This window comes from Anolis carolinensis, unplaced genomic scaffold (assembly GCF_035594765.1).
Source record: "Anolis carolinensis isolate JA03-04 unplaced genomic scaffold, rAnoCar3.1.pri scaffold_10, whole genome shotgun sequence".
In the NCBI taxonomy this organism is placed as follows: Eukaryota; Metazoa; Chordata; class Lepidosauria; order Squamata; family Dactyloidae; genus Anolis; species Anolis carolinensis.
In genome coordinates this window covers 24,462,839-24,479,670 of record NW_026943821.1, presented here as the reverse complement: position 1 = coordinate 24,479,670, position 16,832 = coordinate 24,462,839, and the positions used below count along the sequence as shown (strand labels likewise).

At 43.6% G+C, this 16,832-nt stretch overlaps 1 protein-coding gene across 2 annotated transcripts in view; it reads right to left on the bottom strand.

Moving 5' to 3' along the window:
• The window catches only part of dlgap3 (DLG associated protein 3), a 208,240-nt gene that overhangs the window by 37,525 nt on the left and 153,883 nt on the right, over window positions 1-16,832 (bottom strand). For both annotated transcript variants that reach the window (XM_062962085.1, XM_062962086.1), the window contains exons 3-4: window positions 13,876-14,977; window positions 573-778 (exon numbers count right to left, since the gene is read on the bottom strand). In XM_062962085.1, coding sequence (XP_062818155.1) covers window positions 573-778; window positions 13,876-14,907 — 1,238 coding nt within the window. In that variant the 5' untranslated portion in view covers window positions 14,908-14,977. The remainder of the gene's footprint in view (window positions 1-572; window positions 779-13,875; window positions 14,978-16,832) is intronic.

Genomic DNA, 16,832 nt, shown 5'->3' with positions numbered 1-16,832 from the left:
GAATGTGACTTCCGCTTTTGCATAGAAGGAAATGTGTCATAGACAATGCAATTTGGGAGGTGCTATTCTTTACTCATAAGAGTACTTGTAGTCGCCATCAATCTTTCTGTGAGAGCAACATGTGCCCTAGCAGCTTCGGCTGCTATTTGTGTATATACCTGTAAACAAAGACTAATTACCGCTGGGATCGGCAGACAGATATGCAGTCTTATTTGCTCATGCTACTAAGCAGATGCTGAGTTGCTGAACGGAGGGGAGAATTGAGACAGCCGGACGTAAGTGTCTCAATATATCCGCCTCACATCAATCAAGGTGCACCCAGCACTTGACAGAGCCGGCTAGGGGATTCTTGGTTTTGTAGTTATCAGTTTCAAACTCTCTTATGTCCCATGGAATGATGGGTGAGCTAGCTGGGGTGGATTCTGGGTGTTGGAATTATGCAGAATCTTTTGCAATTCATGCCATATGCGTCCACCAGGACACTCATCCTACAGACTTATTTGTATCACGTGCTCTGAGAGTTTTCCTACGACATGACAGGGGACACGTGGTCTCTCATATGGTTTCCTTACTTGGTTCTGGCCTGATCGACACTGGAGGAGCGGCGGTACCCATCGCGCCGGGTCACCCCCTTGGAAGACACCTTGGTGCTGGCATCGGAATCCCCGCTGTCGTCGTCCCCCATGGCCTTGATGTAGCTGCCGCTCCGCATCCGCCGGCACGGGATCTCCCCATCCTTCCCGGAGGCCGGGTACCCTCCCCAGTCATCTTGGGGCACCTGGAGAAAATCCAAGCAAGGAGAAAAGGAAGGAGAAGAAATGTCAGGTCAAATGTAGGATTAGAAACTCTTCAGGGCAGAAAGCACCCCAAGGGCCATCTAGTCCATTCTCTTCTACCATGCATTTAATGTTGTTAGCTCATTTACAGTAGAGTCTCACTTATCCAACATTCGCTTATCCAACATTTTGGATTATCCAACGCATTTTTGTAGTCAATGTTTTCAATACATCGTGATATTTTGGTGCCAAATTCGTAAATACAGTAGAGTCTCACTTATCCAACATTCGCTTATCCAACATTTTGGATTAACCAACGCATTTTTGCAGTCAATGTTTTCAATACATCGTGATATTTTGGTGCCAAATTCGTGAATACAGTAGAGTCTCACTTATCCAACATTCGCTTATCCAACGTTCTGGATTATCCAACGCATTTTTGTAGTCAATATTTTCAATACATCGTGATATTTTGGTGCCAAATTCGTAAATACAGTAGTCTCACTTATCCAACATAAAAGGGCCGGCAGAACTCTGGATAAGTGAATATGTTGGATAATAAGGAGAGATTAAGGAGAAGCCTATTAAATATCAAATTAGGTTATGATTTTACAAATTAAGCACCAAAACATCATGTTATACAACAAATTTGACAGAAAAAGTAGTTCAATATGCAGTAATATTTATTTATTATTTATTTACAGCATTTATATTCCGCCCTTCTCACCGCGAAGGGGACTCAGGGCGGATCACATTACACATATAGGCAAACATTCAATGCCTTTTAACATAGGACAAAGACAAACAAACATAGTTCCGAGCGGGCCTCGAACTCATGACCTCCTGGTCATAATGATTCATTGCAGGTAATTGTAGCTGGCTTGCTCTCCCGCCTGCGCCACAGCCCGGGCTAATACTATGTAGTAATTACTGTATTTACTATGTAGTAATTACTGTATTTACGAATTTAGCACCAAAATATCATGATGTATTGAAAACATTGACTACAAAAATGCATTGGATAATCCAGAATGTTGGATAAGCGAGTGTTGGATAAGTGAGACTCTACTGTACTGTAATTACTATGTAGCATTACTGCATATTGAACTACTTTTTCTATCAAATTTGTTGTATAGCATGATGTTTTGGTGCTTAATTTGTAAAATCATAACCTAATTTGATGCTTAATAGGCTTCTCCTTAAAATCTCTCCTTATTATCCAACATATTCGCTTATCCAACGTTCTGCCGGCCCGTTTATGTTGGATAAGTGAGACTCTACTGTATTGTGTTCCTCCAGCAAAGATGTGAATTTTAATCTGCATTTTAACAGTGGATTATAGCTTGTATTTTAATTGTGGATCTCACTGTATGTCTTTTAATAGTGTTTTATCTCTTATTTTACTAATGCTGTATCCTACCTTGAGCCACAGCGAGAGGTGTGTAAGAAATTTATCTTCATCACCATCACGATTATCACCATCATCATCATTTATTTATTTATTATTTATTACATTTATATCCCGCTCTTCTCACCCCGAATGGGACTCAGATCGGCTTACAAATTAAATGAACATACAATATATTATTAGCATAGCACAATATAAGCATTAAATTACTATATTGTACTATATCATTATATGGTAATATTATTAGTAATATTACATTTAATATGTAATATATAATTAATATTATTATATTGTATTATTAGTAGTATAATATTGTATTCCATTATAATATTATTATCAGTATTATATGTATATACAATATATTATATATTTATAAATTATTATAAATTATATACATATATATATACAGTAGAGTCTCACTTATCCAACACTCGCTTATCCAAGCTAAACGGGCCGGCAGAAGCTTGGATAAGCGAATGTCTTGGATAATAAGGAGGGATTAAGGAAAAGCCTATTAAACATCAAATTAGGTTATGATTTTACAAATTAAGACCAAAACATCATGTTATACAACAAATCGACAGAAAAAGAAGTTCAATACACAGCAATGTTATGTAATAATTACTGTATTTACGAATTTAGCACCAAAATATCATGATGTATTGAAAACATTGACTACAAAAATGCGTTGGATAATCCAGAACGTTGGATAAGCGAGGCTTGGATTAGTGAGACCCTACTGTATTGGTGTTTTTCAATGTTTAGGATGTGATAGGATTATTCTAGAAATAGTACTTTAAATCACCATCGCCACCATCATCGTCACTATCATCATCATCATCATCTTCTTCTTCTTCTTCTTCTTCTTCTTATTATTATTATTATTCAGGAATATCTCCATTTCTAAGCCTAAGAGCTGGCATTGTCTGTAGACACCTCCTAGGTCATATGGCTGGCATGATTGCAAGGAGCGCCGTAACCTTCCCACAGAAGCAGTACCTATTGATCTACTCACATTTGCATGTTTTCGAACTGTTAGGTTGGCAGGAGCTGGGGCTAACAGCGGGAGCTCACCCAGCTCCCTGGATTTGAACCATCAACCTTTTGGCCAGCAAGTTCAGCAGCTCGGTGGTTTAACCCGCTGCGCCACCAGTGGCTCCAATCTTTGGGATAGGTTTGCCAAAAGTTGGAAATGACTCCAAGGCACAAAATACAACTTCAAGAAATTTTTAAGAAGTGTCATTATTCTATTCATTTATAGAAAGCCATCAACATTCAACGCATCCTACGTAATATTTCATTACCAAAAAGACAGGTCTTTGCCCTGTAGAAAATTGCTCACATTATTGGAATTAACAGAGAGAAATGCTTTCTGTTGGGGGAACACGGAGAGCAAGAATGTATGCATTAGGCAAAATTGCATAGCAACAATAATATCTCAGGAGGCATATGTAAATAAGGTATGCAGATGCATATTATTTCTTTTAGATGAAAAATGCAACAGGATACGGAGATGGGCTGCAGTGCAAATAAGAGCTGGAAGGGTGAGAAATTGAGTGGAATGGAAATGAATCTGAGAAAGATTCTAGGGGATGATGGGAGCTGTAGTCTGAAAAAATAACTCTGATTTAGAAGAGAGTTTGCAGGGTTAAAGTTATTTATTATTGCCAGATTAAAACCAAGAGCATTGTCCAGGAGGCAAAGACTTCCTACCTCTTATCATGTATGCAGCTAGGCTAGTCATTGCCAAAATGTGGAAGAAATTAGATAATTCATCAATAAATAATGGGTGAAACAACATATAGCAAACTACTGTATATACTCGAGTATAAGCCTAGTTTTTCAGCCCTTTTTTAGGACTGAAAAAAAAACCTCCTCGGCTTATACTCGGGTGAGGGTCCTGGTGGGCTTATATTCAGGTCGGCTTATACTCAAGTATATACAGTATACTATATATCTATGCATGAACCAATACAAGGTTCAGCAGCAATTAAAAAGATAAAAAGCAATTTTGGCTCATCTCTGTGCTCTTGAATGGGTGCATCTTCGTTGAAGATCTTTAGAATATATATTTTTAAACAGGAAAGTTACTGTATATACTCGAGTATAAGCCTAGTTTTCAGCCCTTTTTTTAAGACTGAAAAAGCCTCCCTCGGCTTATACTCAGGTGATGGTCCTGGTGGGCTTATATTCAGGTCGGCTTATACTCAAGTATATATGGTATATTTATTATGTTTCTCTATTATTATTGGTATTGTTACATTTATTATTTTACTCTATTAATTATTATTATTACATTTATTATTTTACTCTATTTATTATTACATGTATTATTTTGCTGCATTTATTATTATTATTATTACATTTATTATTTCACTCGATGATTATTAAAAGGATACATAAGCACATTGACATTGAAGAAGATGAGAATCATGATTTAATCAGAGCTGAACAGTCATATCTTAAATTAAAGTTTGATGTAAAGATTCAAAAACATTAAAACTGCCGATGCCTCAATTAATGTAATTTTATTGGTATCTCGGCTTATACTGGAGTCAATGTTTTTACCGTTTTTTTGTGGTAAAATTAGGTGCCTCGGCTTATATTCGGGTCGGCTTATACAGTAGAGTCTCACTTATCCAACACTCACTTATCCAACGTTCTGGATTATGCAACGCATTTTTGTAGTCAATGTTTTCAATACATCGTGATATTTTGGTGCCAAATTCGTAAATACAGTAATTACTACATAGCATTACTGCATATTGAACTACAGTAGAGTCTCACTTATCCAACACTCTCTTATCCAACGTTCTGGATTATCCAACACATTTTTGTAGTCAATGTTTTCAATATATCGTGATATTTTGGTGCTAAATTCGTAAATACAGTAATTACTACATAGCATTACTGTGTATTGAACTACTTTTTCTATCAAATTTGTTGTATAACATGATGTTTTGGTGCTTAATTTGTAAAATCATAACCTAATTTGATGTTTAATAGGCTTTTCCTTAATCTCTCCTTATTATCCAACATATTCGCTTATCCAACGTTCTGCCGGCCAGTTTATGTTGGATAAGTGAGACTCTACTGTACTTGAGTATACGCGGTATATAACTATAATGAAAGGAGAAATAAAAGAAGACTTATTTGACATTACGTGGACATAATGTCTCAGCCATGTGCATAAAAGCAACCGCAAATTCAAACCACCAAATGACCAAATGAAATTGTGGATTAACAGATAAACACCAATATTATAATAAGCATTGGAAGATACTGAAAATTACAGGTGTAAAACACATAGTGTTATGGTCACAATTGTTTTCTATCCCATGGATCCAGATGCTAACGTGTGGCTTCAATCTTCTGGAATTCAAGGCGCTATCTCAGGTACTGAAACTTAGCTCCATAAAATAGGTTGAGAACCTTGGTTAGCTCATCTAAAGTCTAAAATAAACTCTACACCGGCAGGACTGCTGACTTGAAGGTTGGTGGTTCAAATCCACCCCAGGGAGAGCACAGATAAGCTCCCTCTAGAAGCTCCAGCTCCATGCAGGGACATGAGAGAAGTCTACCACAAGGATGGTAAAAGCATCAAAAACATCCGGGTAACTGCTTACCTAATGCTATATGCTGTTTGTAATATTCTACATGCTATATGTGACTTCTTTATGTGTTGTATCTTATTTGTATCCATTGTATCCTTCCCTAAATTAATTAATGCATCTCAAATGATATATAGGATGAATGATATATAGGATTGACTCCCCCCCCCCCCCCCGGTTTATTGAGTTCCAATTTGTTAAGCATTTAGATTTGGCAGTTCCAAAAATTTCATAAGATAGAGACTCATGTTATATGCTGTTTGTAATATTCTCTATGTTATATGTGATTTGCTACATGTTGTACATTAGTTGTATTAATTGTATCCTTCCCTAAATTAATTAATGGGTCTTCAATGATACATAGAACGAATGATAAATAGGAAAGACTCCTCTCCCCAGTTATTGAGTTCGAATTCATTAAGCATTTGGATTTGGCATTGAGTGCACTATAGACCTCACAACCTCTGAGGATGCCTGCCATAGATGTGGGCAAAACATCAAGAGAGAATACTTCTGGAACATGGCCATACAGCCTGGAAAACACATAACAACCCCGCACCAGATTGAGTGCATTTACGATATGGAAAGCTCCCATTGCTCCTTCATGGATGAAAATCCCGATTCCGTCACTAGTTTAGGGACTGTAATAAAACATTCTCAAACTAGTTCCATATATATCTCAAATTACTCCATTTACCATGATCTTCAGCTGAACATAAAGTTCTTGGGAAGAAGATGCAATGAAAGCTGGACTTCAGAAAGCTGGAAAGCTCCGGCATTCCACCCGCAAACTGAACCAAGCTGACCTGGAAGTGGTTGGCTTCTAGCGGAAGCGTCAGTCCTACCCCCATCCTTTCAGTTCCGAAGTTCTCTAGATGTTCTCCTTGCCTCCTCCCACCCTCTGTACATCCCAAAACAGGACCATCCATCACAACCTGGAAGTGGAAGCATCAGTCCTGCTCCCATCCCTTCAGCTCTGAAGTTCTCTAGATGTTCTTCTTGCCTCCTCCCACCCTCTCTACATCCCAAAACAAGACCATCCATCACCATCTGGAAGCATCAGTCCTGCCCCCATTCCTTCAGCTCAGAGGTTCTCTAGATGTTATCCTTGCCTCCTCCACTCTCTCTACATCCCAAAACAGGACCATCCATCACAACCTGGAAGCATCAGTCCTGCCCCCATTCCTTCAGCTCAGAGGTTCTCTAGATGTTCTCCTTGCCTCCTCCACTCTCTCTACATCCCAAAACAGGACCATCCATCACAACCTGGAAGCATCAGTCCTGCCCCCATTCCTTCAGCTCTGAGGTTCTCTAGATGTTCTGCTTGCTTCCTCCCACCCTCTTTAGGTCCCAAAACATCCATCACAACATCTCAGAATCCCCACCTTGCAGCTCCCTCGGCAATCGAGTCCCGTCCACATCCCACCCATGACGGGGTGACATCCGTATGCCCCTGATGACGCCCTTACCGGGTTCCGGTGATGGGCTGGCATCCCTTGGGCGATGAGGAGGAGAGCGAAATAATATCCGGACGGGACAGACACAGCGGCCGCTTCTGTTCTCTGCTCCTCTTTCCAAAGGAAGCACCAAAGGGGGTTGGTCAATGTTGTGTCCTGGCCGTGGTGGGACTGAGATGGGGAGAGCCTTAAACGGAGACGGGATTGGTGGCACCCCCTCCTGTCTCCCACTCTCAATGGACAATCAAGCCACATGTCAGTCAATCTCTCCTTCCCTTAGGGGGTGAGAACAGAGATTGAGACCAAGCGCGAGAAGAGTTAATTAGCTTATAATTGGAAATGGACGACCCCAGCGTGAAGCTCACGAGCGAGAGGAGGCCTTCAAGGGTTAAGTGTCTACAGATCAGATCTGGGGCACAAGGGTAGGGTGCATTCGGATGCTAGTGGAGCGATATTCATGGCTGGATGGGATATGTCTCAAACACATCCTGGTTGAAGGATGGTGGGACGTGCCACGGAGGGAACCACGTCCAATCGGTGTCGCCCCAAGGTTGGTGCACACATCCTCCAGTTGACTGGACCCTTAAATTGAAGGCTCGAGGGATGATGGAGCGGGATGTATTGATGAGTGTTGTGGTGGGAAATGGAGCACGGAAACTAGATCAGTCTCCTATTAAAATGGGGGTAAGGGCTTTCTGTGGTCTTTTGGGGTGTTTCGGCACATACCGTATATACTCGAGTATAAGCTGACCTGAATATAAGCCAAGGCACCTAATTTTACCACAAAAAACTGGGAAAACATTGACTCCAGTATAAGCCGAGAGTGGTAAATTTCAGAAATAAAAACAAATACCAATAAAATTACATTAATTGAGGCATCAGTAGGTTAAATGTTTTTGAATACAGTAGAGTCTCACTTATCCAAGCCTCGCTTATCCAAGGTTCTGGATTATCCAAGGCATTTTTGTAGTCAATGTTTTCACTATATCGTGATATTTTGGTGCTAAATTCGTAAATACAGTAATTACAACATAACATTACTGCATATTGAACTGCCTCTTCTGTCAAATTTGTTGCATAACATGATGTTTTGGTGCTTAATTTGTAAAATCATAACCTAATTTGATGTTTAATACGCTTTTCTTTGATCCCTCCTTATTATCCAAGATATTCGCTTATCCAAGCTTCTGCCGGCCCGTTTAGCTTGGATAAGTGGGACTCTACTCTATTTACATAAAGCTCTAATTTAAGATACAATTGTCCAACTCTGATTAAATCATTACTCTCTTCTTCAATGTAAATGTGCTTGTGTATCTTTTTAATAATAATAGAGTAAAATGATACATGTAATAATAATAATAATAACAATAAATACAGAATAATAATACATGTAGTAATAAAGTTAAATAATAAATATAATAATTTATCAGAGTGAAATAATGAATGTATTAATAATAATAATAATGATAATGATGAATGTATTATTATTATTATTAATAATAATAATAATAATAATAATAATAATAATAATAATAATAATGCCTCAAGTACCACCTCCTAGCAGCAAAGAACTGGTGGGATCACAAACCTGCAAAGTATTGGAAAATGAGCACACAAAGATACTGTGGGACTTCCAAATCCAGACCGACAAAGTTCTGGAACACAACATACCAGACATCACAGTTGTGGGAAAAAAAGGTTTGGATCATTGATGTCGCCATCCCAGGTGACAGTCGCATTGACGAAAAACAACAGGAAAAACTCAGCTGCTATCAGGACCTCAAGATTGAACTTCAAAGACTCTGGCAGAAACCAGTGCAGGTGGTCCCAGTGGTGATGGGCACATTGGGTGCCGTGCCAAAAGATCTCAGCCGGCATTTGGAAACAATAGACATTGACAAAATTACGATCTGCCAACTGCAAAAGGCCACCCGACTGGGATCTGTGCGCATCATCCAAAAATACATCACACAGTCCTAGACACTTGGGAAGTGTTCGACTTGTGATTTTGTGATACGAAACACAGCAGATCTATCTTGTTTGCTGTGTCATAATAAAATAATAATAATAAGACAGTAATAATAATAAATACAGAAAAATAATACATGTAGTAATAAAGTAAAATAATAAATAATGTATGTAATAATAATAATAATAAAAATAGAGTAAAATAAATGTAATAGTAGCAACAATAATAGAGTACAATAATAAATGTAATAATACCAATAATAGAGAAAAATAATAAATGTACCATATATTCTCGAGTATAAGCTGGCCGTACTATGTTTCCTGATTCTGGGATATCTCCAAGTCCTGATCTTTGATCACCGGAGAGACCCACCGGCTCCCTTCCACCCGGCTCATATTTGTGCTAAATGGTGTGTATCCAACTGGGATCCCCGCTTGACAGGCGGCTCAGGTATCGCTTGGCTCCGCAAGGCTTATTTTTCAATCACAGCTCATCAAGCGACAGCCGGGATGATGCCTCCCAGCTCCTTCCCGTGGGGAGAAGATGCTGATGAAAGCATTTTCCTTCCTTCCTCTGTTTTCCAGGTGTATTTGTTTGCAAAGCAACAACACATGCCTTTAATGATTCGAAATGAAGCAAAGCACGGGAAGGCCAGCCAGGGAAGGCCAGCCAAGGCTCAGCTTTCCAGGTGAGGGGGATGCCCTGGCCATGTAGCCATAGCAAAGGCAGGCCAGGGATCTCTGTAAAAGGCTGTGAGGTGCATGCTAAAGAGGAAGCCTCGAATACGGAGGCCAAGGACAGAGGAAAAGGAGCCCGGCCACTTGAGAGAAAGTACTACTACGATCTGTGAACAAGATCTGCATGATGGAGAGGCAACGGGAAACCCAGTCTTTGCGTTCCAGCCTTAATAGAGGGCACAAGTGGCTGGAGAGAATGTGCAAATAAAAACGAAATGCATAGCTATAGGATAGCTTGAAAACTGCAATAAATCACTACTGACCGTCCGGGAAGTCATGAGTTCAAAGCCAGCCCAGGTCTCGACCATTAATAGTCTAGCTTGCTGTTGATCTATGCAGCCTGAAAGACAGTTGCATCTCTCGAGTAGGAAATTTAGGTACCACTTTATGCGGGGAGGCTAATTTAGCTAATTTAACTAATCTACAGGAGCCTCGGTGGCAAGTGTGTTAAAGCACTGAGCTGCTGAACTTGTGGACCAAAAGGTCCCAGGTTCAAATTCCGGGAGTGGAATGAGCGCCTGCTGTTAGCCCCAGCTCCTGCCAACCTAGCAGTTTGAAAACATGCCAATGTGAGTAGATCAATAGGTACCGCTCTGGCGGGAAGGTAACGGTGCTCCATGCAGTCATGCTGGCCACATGACCTGGAGATGTCTATGGACAACACCGACTCTTCGGCTTAGAAATGGAGATGAGTACCAACCCCCAGAGTCGGTCACGACTGGACTTAACATCAGGGGAAACCTTTACCTTTACCTTATATAGTCGAGTATAAGCCAACCCAAATATAAGCCGAGGCACCTAATTTTACCACAAAAACTGGGAAAACTATTGACTTGAGTATAAGATGAGGGTGGGAAATGCAGCAGCTACTGGCAAATTTCAAAGATAAAAATAAATATAGATACTAATAAAATTACATTATTTGAGGCATTAATAGGTTAAATGTTTTTGAATGTTTACATAAAATTGTAATTTATTATAATAATAAGACTGTCCAACTCTGATTACTTATATATTTTAGTATAAGCCGACCCAAATACAAGCCAGCCAGGACCCTCACTCGAGTATAAGCCGAGGGGAGCTTTTTCAGCCCTAAAAAAGGGCTGAAAAACTAGGCTTATACTCGAGTATATACAGTAATTTACAACACCATTAAACCTTCCAGCAGCATGCAGAAAGGAATGAGGAAGTACTCCATCAAGGACTTGGGTGTCACAAGTGGACATTGAAGCGGCAGCTCCCCCTGTGGCTGGAATCGAGCATACCCTCATGACGCCAGAAGATGGAAAATGTTACATTGCCACTGTGTCTGTCTATATGTCGTATGTTTAATGGCATTGAATGTTTGCCATGTATATGTGCATTGTGATCCGCCCTGAGTCCCCTTCGGGGTGAGAACAGCGGAATATAGATACTGTAAATAAGTAAATGGAGGGATCTAGGAGTCTTCGTAGACCACAAGTTGAATAGGAGTCGACAGTGTGATGCGTCAGCTAAGAAAGCCAATGCGATTCTAGGCATTGGGAAGTCATAGTTGGTCATGGCTCGACGCTTTGGAATCATGGGAGTTGTAATTGGAGAAGGTATCCAGCCTCCTTTGCCAAAGAGTGTTGGTGCCTTACCAAACTCCAAATCCCAGGATTCCTTATCATGGAGCCATGGCAGTTAAAGTGGTCCCAAGCTGCATTGATATAATAATAATAATAATAATAATAATAATAATAATAATAATAGATGCACCCAAGAAGATCCAGAAAATCTGTGGCTCCTCTTGTAGTTTGGTGAGATACCAGCACTCTTGAGCAGAGAAGGTAAAAGACTTTGTGAAAGCTACAACTCCTTTGATTCCATAGCATTGAGTCATGCCAGCTAAAGTAACGTCACATTGCATTAATTCTTCAGTGTGGACGCACCTTGAGGCAAATAATGGGTTGGGTTGGAGCAGTTAGGCCTGGAAAAGCTATCCTTTTGGGCCACAGCTCTCAGAAACAACTTGGCCTTTTGGGGATTCTGTGTGATGTAATACAAAGGAAATAACTTACGAAACCTCAACGAGCGAAGGAGAGCGTTTACAGGAGAGGGCCAACTAATGTGGAAAGGATGGAAAGTGGCAGATTTCCTCCTGAATTATTTGTGGGTTCGCTCTGGCACGCTTACGTAACACCCTCGTTCTCCTCATGCCGGGAACCTTTGCCTGATCTCTCAGTACCAAACCCGACGCATTTTCCAGAGGCTGTTTTTCCTGCTCGCTGCATGCAGTATTCATACACTTGGCAAGAGCCTCTTTTGCATTGGTGTTGGAAACAGGGTCACATTAATATGTGCATTGCAAGAGCTGCTTTTATCCTTTTCTCCCTTTCTTTTCATGTAAGAAGGCATGGGGTTTATGGGAGAGGCAGCTCAGTGCAATTTGGAAAGGGGGAGGAAAAAACCATAGTGGTATGGTGGTCTCAATGTTGGACTAGGGGGGCATCTGCAATGTAGAATTAATGCAGTTTGGCACCACTTTAACTACATGGGTCAATGCAATCATGGAAGTTGCTGTTTTACAAGGTCTTTAGACTCTCAAATGGTGCTGTTGCAACTCCCAAGATTCCATAGCATTTAGTGATGTCAAACTGCATTAATTCTGCAATGTAGATGCACCCCAGAACACTAGAAAACAGGGTTTGAATTCTTGCTTAATCATATTGGTTTCTTTTTCAGCAGTGGTTCCCAAACCTATTTGGCCTGCCGCCCACTTTCCAGAAAAAATATGACTCAGCTCCCCCTGGAAAGGGGGGCGTGGCTTAGAGGGGTGGGCGTGGCTCCCGCTGAAGAGGGCGGGGCTGAGCCTCTCCCCTAGTCCAAGATGAAGACCTGGGAGGGGAAGGTGGGCGGGGCTACCAATGGGTGGCCAGGACTGGGATGGGCGGAGTTACGAGCTCTGAGGCAGGGCTGAGCTTCTATCCCTGTCCTGCGGTGCTTGCCTGACACAGGAAGTGGGGCTAGAGGAGGGGGCGGGGCCTCTTCCCAAAAGCCTGATGGGGCTGGACCTCTATACCCCGCCCCCGTGTTCTAACAAGCGCCTCAGGGGAGGTATACAGAGGCTCAGCCCTGTCTCGGGCCCCCAACCCCCATCCTTTAGTCCTAAAAGGCCTCTCAGAAGAGCTATAGAGGCTCAGTCCTGTCTCAGGCTTTTGGGAAGAGGCCCCGCCCCCACCCCTAGCCCCTCACTTTAGTCCTAAAAGGCCTCTCAGGAGAAGTATAGAGGCTCAGCCCTGTCTCACGCTTTTGGCAAGAGGCCCTGCCCCCACCCCTAGCCCCACACTTTAGTCCTAAAAGGCCTCTCAGGAGAGGTATAGAGGCTCAGCCCTGTCTCAGGCTCTTGGGAAGAGGCCTCGCCCCCATCCCTAGCCCCACACTTTAGTCCTAAAAGGCCTCTCAGGAGAGATATAGAGGCTCAGCCCTGTCTCACGCTTTTGGGAAGAGGCCCCGCCCCCACCCCTAGCCCCACACTTTATTCCTAAAAGGCCTCTCAGGAGAAACATAGAGGCTCAGCCCTGTCTCAGGCTCTTGGAAGGAGGCCCCGCCCCCTTTCCTAGCTCCCCCCTCTGTGTCCCAACAAGAGCCTCAGGAGAGGTATAGATGCTCAGCCCTGTCTCTGACACTTGGGAAGAGGCCCCTCCCCTCCTCTGGTCCTGCCCCCGTGTCCTAATAGATGCCATCACCGCCCCCCTGGATCACTCCAGCGCCCACCAGGGGGCGGTAGTGCCCACTTTGGGAATCTCTGCTCTAACCAGTTTCTACTTGCTGTCTAAATCTTCATCCTAGGATTCCATTAGAGGTAACCATGACAGTTAAAATGGAACTGTAGATCATTAAGTATATTGTGCAAAAGGGCCTTAAAGCGAGGAGGCCTCTACCCACCTCCTTACCTGAAGATAATGATAGGATCGTTCCTTGGCTTTCGCCTCTTGGAGCATCAAGGGTTTCTCTGGGCCGCCTCCTGAGCTGGGGTAGGCCTCCCGCGCTTGGCTGACCGTCATGGTGTGCCAGGAGCTCCGCTTGACTGTCTGGCCATCCAGGGACATGGACATCCCGGCGCAGGCCAAACACTTCCCTTCTCCCCCTCCGCTCTTCAAACTCTTCAGGGTCAAGTCTCTGAAGGCACTTTCGGGAGCATCAACGCAGAACTGGGTGGCCTGGTCCACGGCGTGTTGCCTCCCGGACACCATGTAGCTGCTGTCGCTGTCCAAGTTATCGTCCGAGCTCCACCAACCCATCATCTTGTTCCGGTGGCGAGAGGAGGAGGAGGAATCCATCTTGCGGTCTTTGCTTTTGCTGCGCTTGCCGTGGCGCGACTGGCGATGGTGGTGGTGGGAATGGTGCGGATGGTGGAACCCGGACTCGCCGCCCCGGCCTTCCATCTTGGTGCCGTTGAACTCCCGCTTGGAAGGGGCTTCCAAGGAGTGGGACTTGGCGAAGAGCTTCTGGACCGAGTGGACGAGGTGTCGGATGCGGCTGGGGCTCTCGCTGCGGGGCTGCTCCGTGCTGCTGGCACGCTGGTACTGCAAGGTGTGGAAGCCGTCGTGGTGCAGGGGCAGCTGCTGCTTCTCGAACTGGTCGAGGAGAGTCGGGGGCAGACGGTTGATCTTGCTGGACGGGTGAGCGGCCGCCATGCACTCGTCGCAGGAGTCGTACGGCTGGGGGGCGTGGTGCATCCTAGGGAAGGTGCTGCTGCTGCTGCTGGCGGCCGAGGGGGGCTCCGTTAGGCTGAGGGGGGCCTCGGCAGAACTCCGGGATGGGCAGTAGTGGTCCAGGGAACAAGGCTCGCTGGGGCTAAGGAGGTATGGCTGGCGCGATTCCTGGCTATGGTGGACGTATTCCATCGGCTGGTCACAGGCCTCCGGGACGCAGCGGCAAGGGTGTTCGCGTGACTGGCTGCGCTCGCCATGGTAGCTCCTCATGGTGTCATAACCTGCTCATCTTGTCGTCCAGGGGTGGTGGGAGTAGCAGTTGCAGAAGAACACACAGCACCTGTGAAAAGATATCAGCAGATGACGTTACCACAAGGGAGACTATTATTATTATTATTATTATTATAGATTTTGGAATACCTGTATTTGCATATATACAGTGATTGATGGATGAAGGGAAAGAGGGCTAGTCGCACATTGAGTGTCTGTTGAGTTTTTCTCGAAGTACACAGAGCCGTCCTTAGGTAATTTTTTAGAGTAGGCAATCAGAATTTTGGCACCCCCCTGAATTTTGGCGCCCCCCCTGAATTTTGAGCAGCAGGGAGGGGAGGGGAGGGGTCTGCAAAGCACCGAGGAATGAGAAGGAAGCCATTCCTCGGCGCTTTGCAGACCAGACAAGTGGGTGCCGCTTCTCTGGCCTGCAAAGGTCTGAGAAATGCCTTCCTGCCAAGAAGGAAGCCGTTCCTTGGCACTTTGCAGACCAGACAAGCGAGTACCGCTTCTCTGCTCTGCAAAGTTCCGAGAATGACTTCCTGCCGAGAAGGAAGCCGTTCCTCATTGCTTTGCAAACCAGACAAGCGGGCACCGCTTCTCTGCTCTGCAGAGCGCCGAGGAATGCCTTCTTGGCGGAGCCAGGATTTGCCTGAACGGCACCCCCAACAAGATGACTCCACAGGCAAATGCCTAATTTGCCTGGCGGATGTACCGCCCCTGGATCCTATGACATTATATACCACAACAATATAGATATGCATAATAACCCAAGGCTGCATATCATCCTATCATGACATCTGAGGAAGTGGCTTGATATCCCCAAAGGTAAGTCATAAAGGTAAAGGTTTCCCCTTGACATTGAGTCAAAGGGGTTGGTGCCCATCTCCATTTCCAAGCTGAAGAGCCGGCGTTGTCTGTAGACACCTCCAAGGTCATGACTGCATGGAGCACCATTACCTTCCCGCCGGAGTGGTACTTATTGATCTACTCACATTTGCATGTTTTCGAACTGCTAGGCTGGCAGAAGCTGGGGCTAACAGTGGGGGCTCACTCCACTCCCCGGATTAGAACCGGCGACCTTTTGGTCAACAAGTTCAGTAGCTTATCCCCAAAAGTTCATGCTAAAATATAAATAATTTAGTCTCAAAGGCCCCGATAGATTCCTTTCCCCTTCTTCCTATTTATCTTCTCTCTGTGTGTGTGTTTTAAAATCAGAACGCTACGAGCCTCTGGTCCGTGTTCACTTAATTATTGTACAAAAGGAAACAGTGGAAAAATCAAAGTCAAACCCCAATGTATTCAAAAGAACAAGCTAGCAGATAATAAATTGAAAATGCAGCAAGGAGAAACTACGCATACACTTCTAGGAAAGGTAACCGAGCATCTCGATAGGTGCCCATGGGAAGCTGATTTCTATGGCTGGGTTCCAGCACTGCTGTCGGGAAGCATAAATAACTGCCGGCGGAGTTACATTCCCCTTGCATTATGCTCTCCCTATGCTGAATATCAATGTAGTGCAACGTATGTGGAGCAGCGGTCAATACGCATGGCTGACACAGCATTGCGCAATGGCTCTGAAATGAGGGTGCAAGATTAATGCACAGTCACAGGGTCTGTAAATGCAGAATTCCGCTCTGCTTCCATCCGCTGGATATCTAGCACATCTACGATCTATGTGTGTCATAGACAAGATTGCTGGCCTATATGCCATATGCTCAAACCCTGAAACATTTATGAGTCCCTCTGTCCGCGGAGTAATAGAAAAGCGGGCATTTGTATTTCCAATATACAGCATGCAGGTATAAATCCATTATCTAAGAAGATGTGCTTCTGGGCAGAACACTTGGTCCCAGAAGAAGAAATAACATGGAACGGATATGGATAGGTTCTAACGGCACAAAAAGGAAGAGCAGTTCAACTTA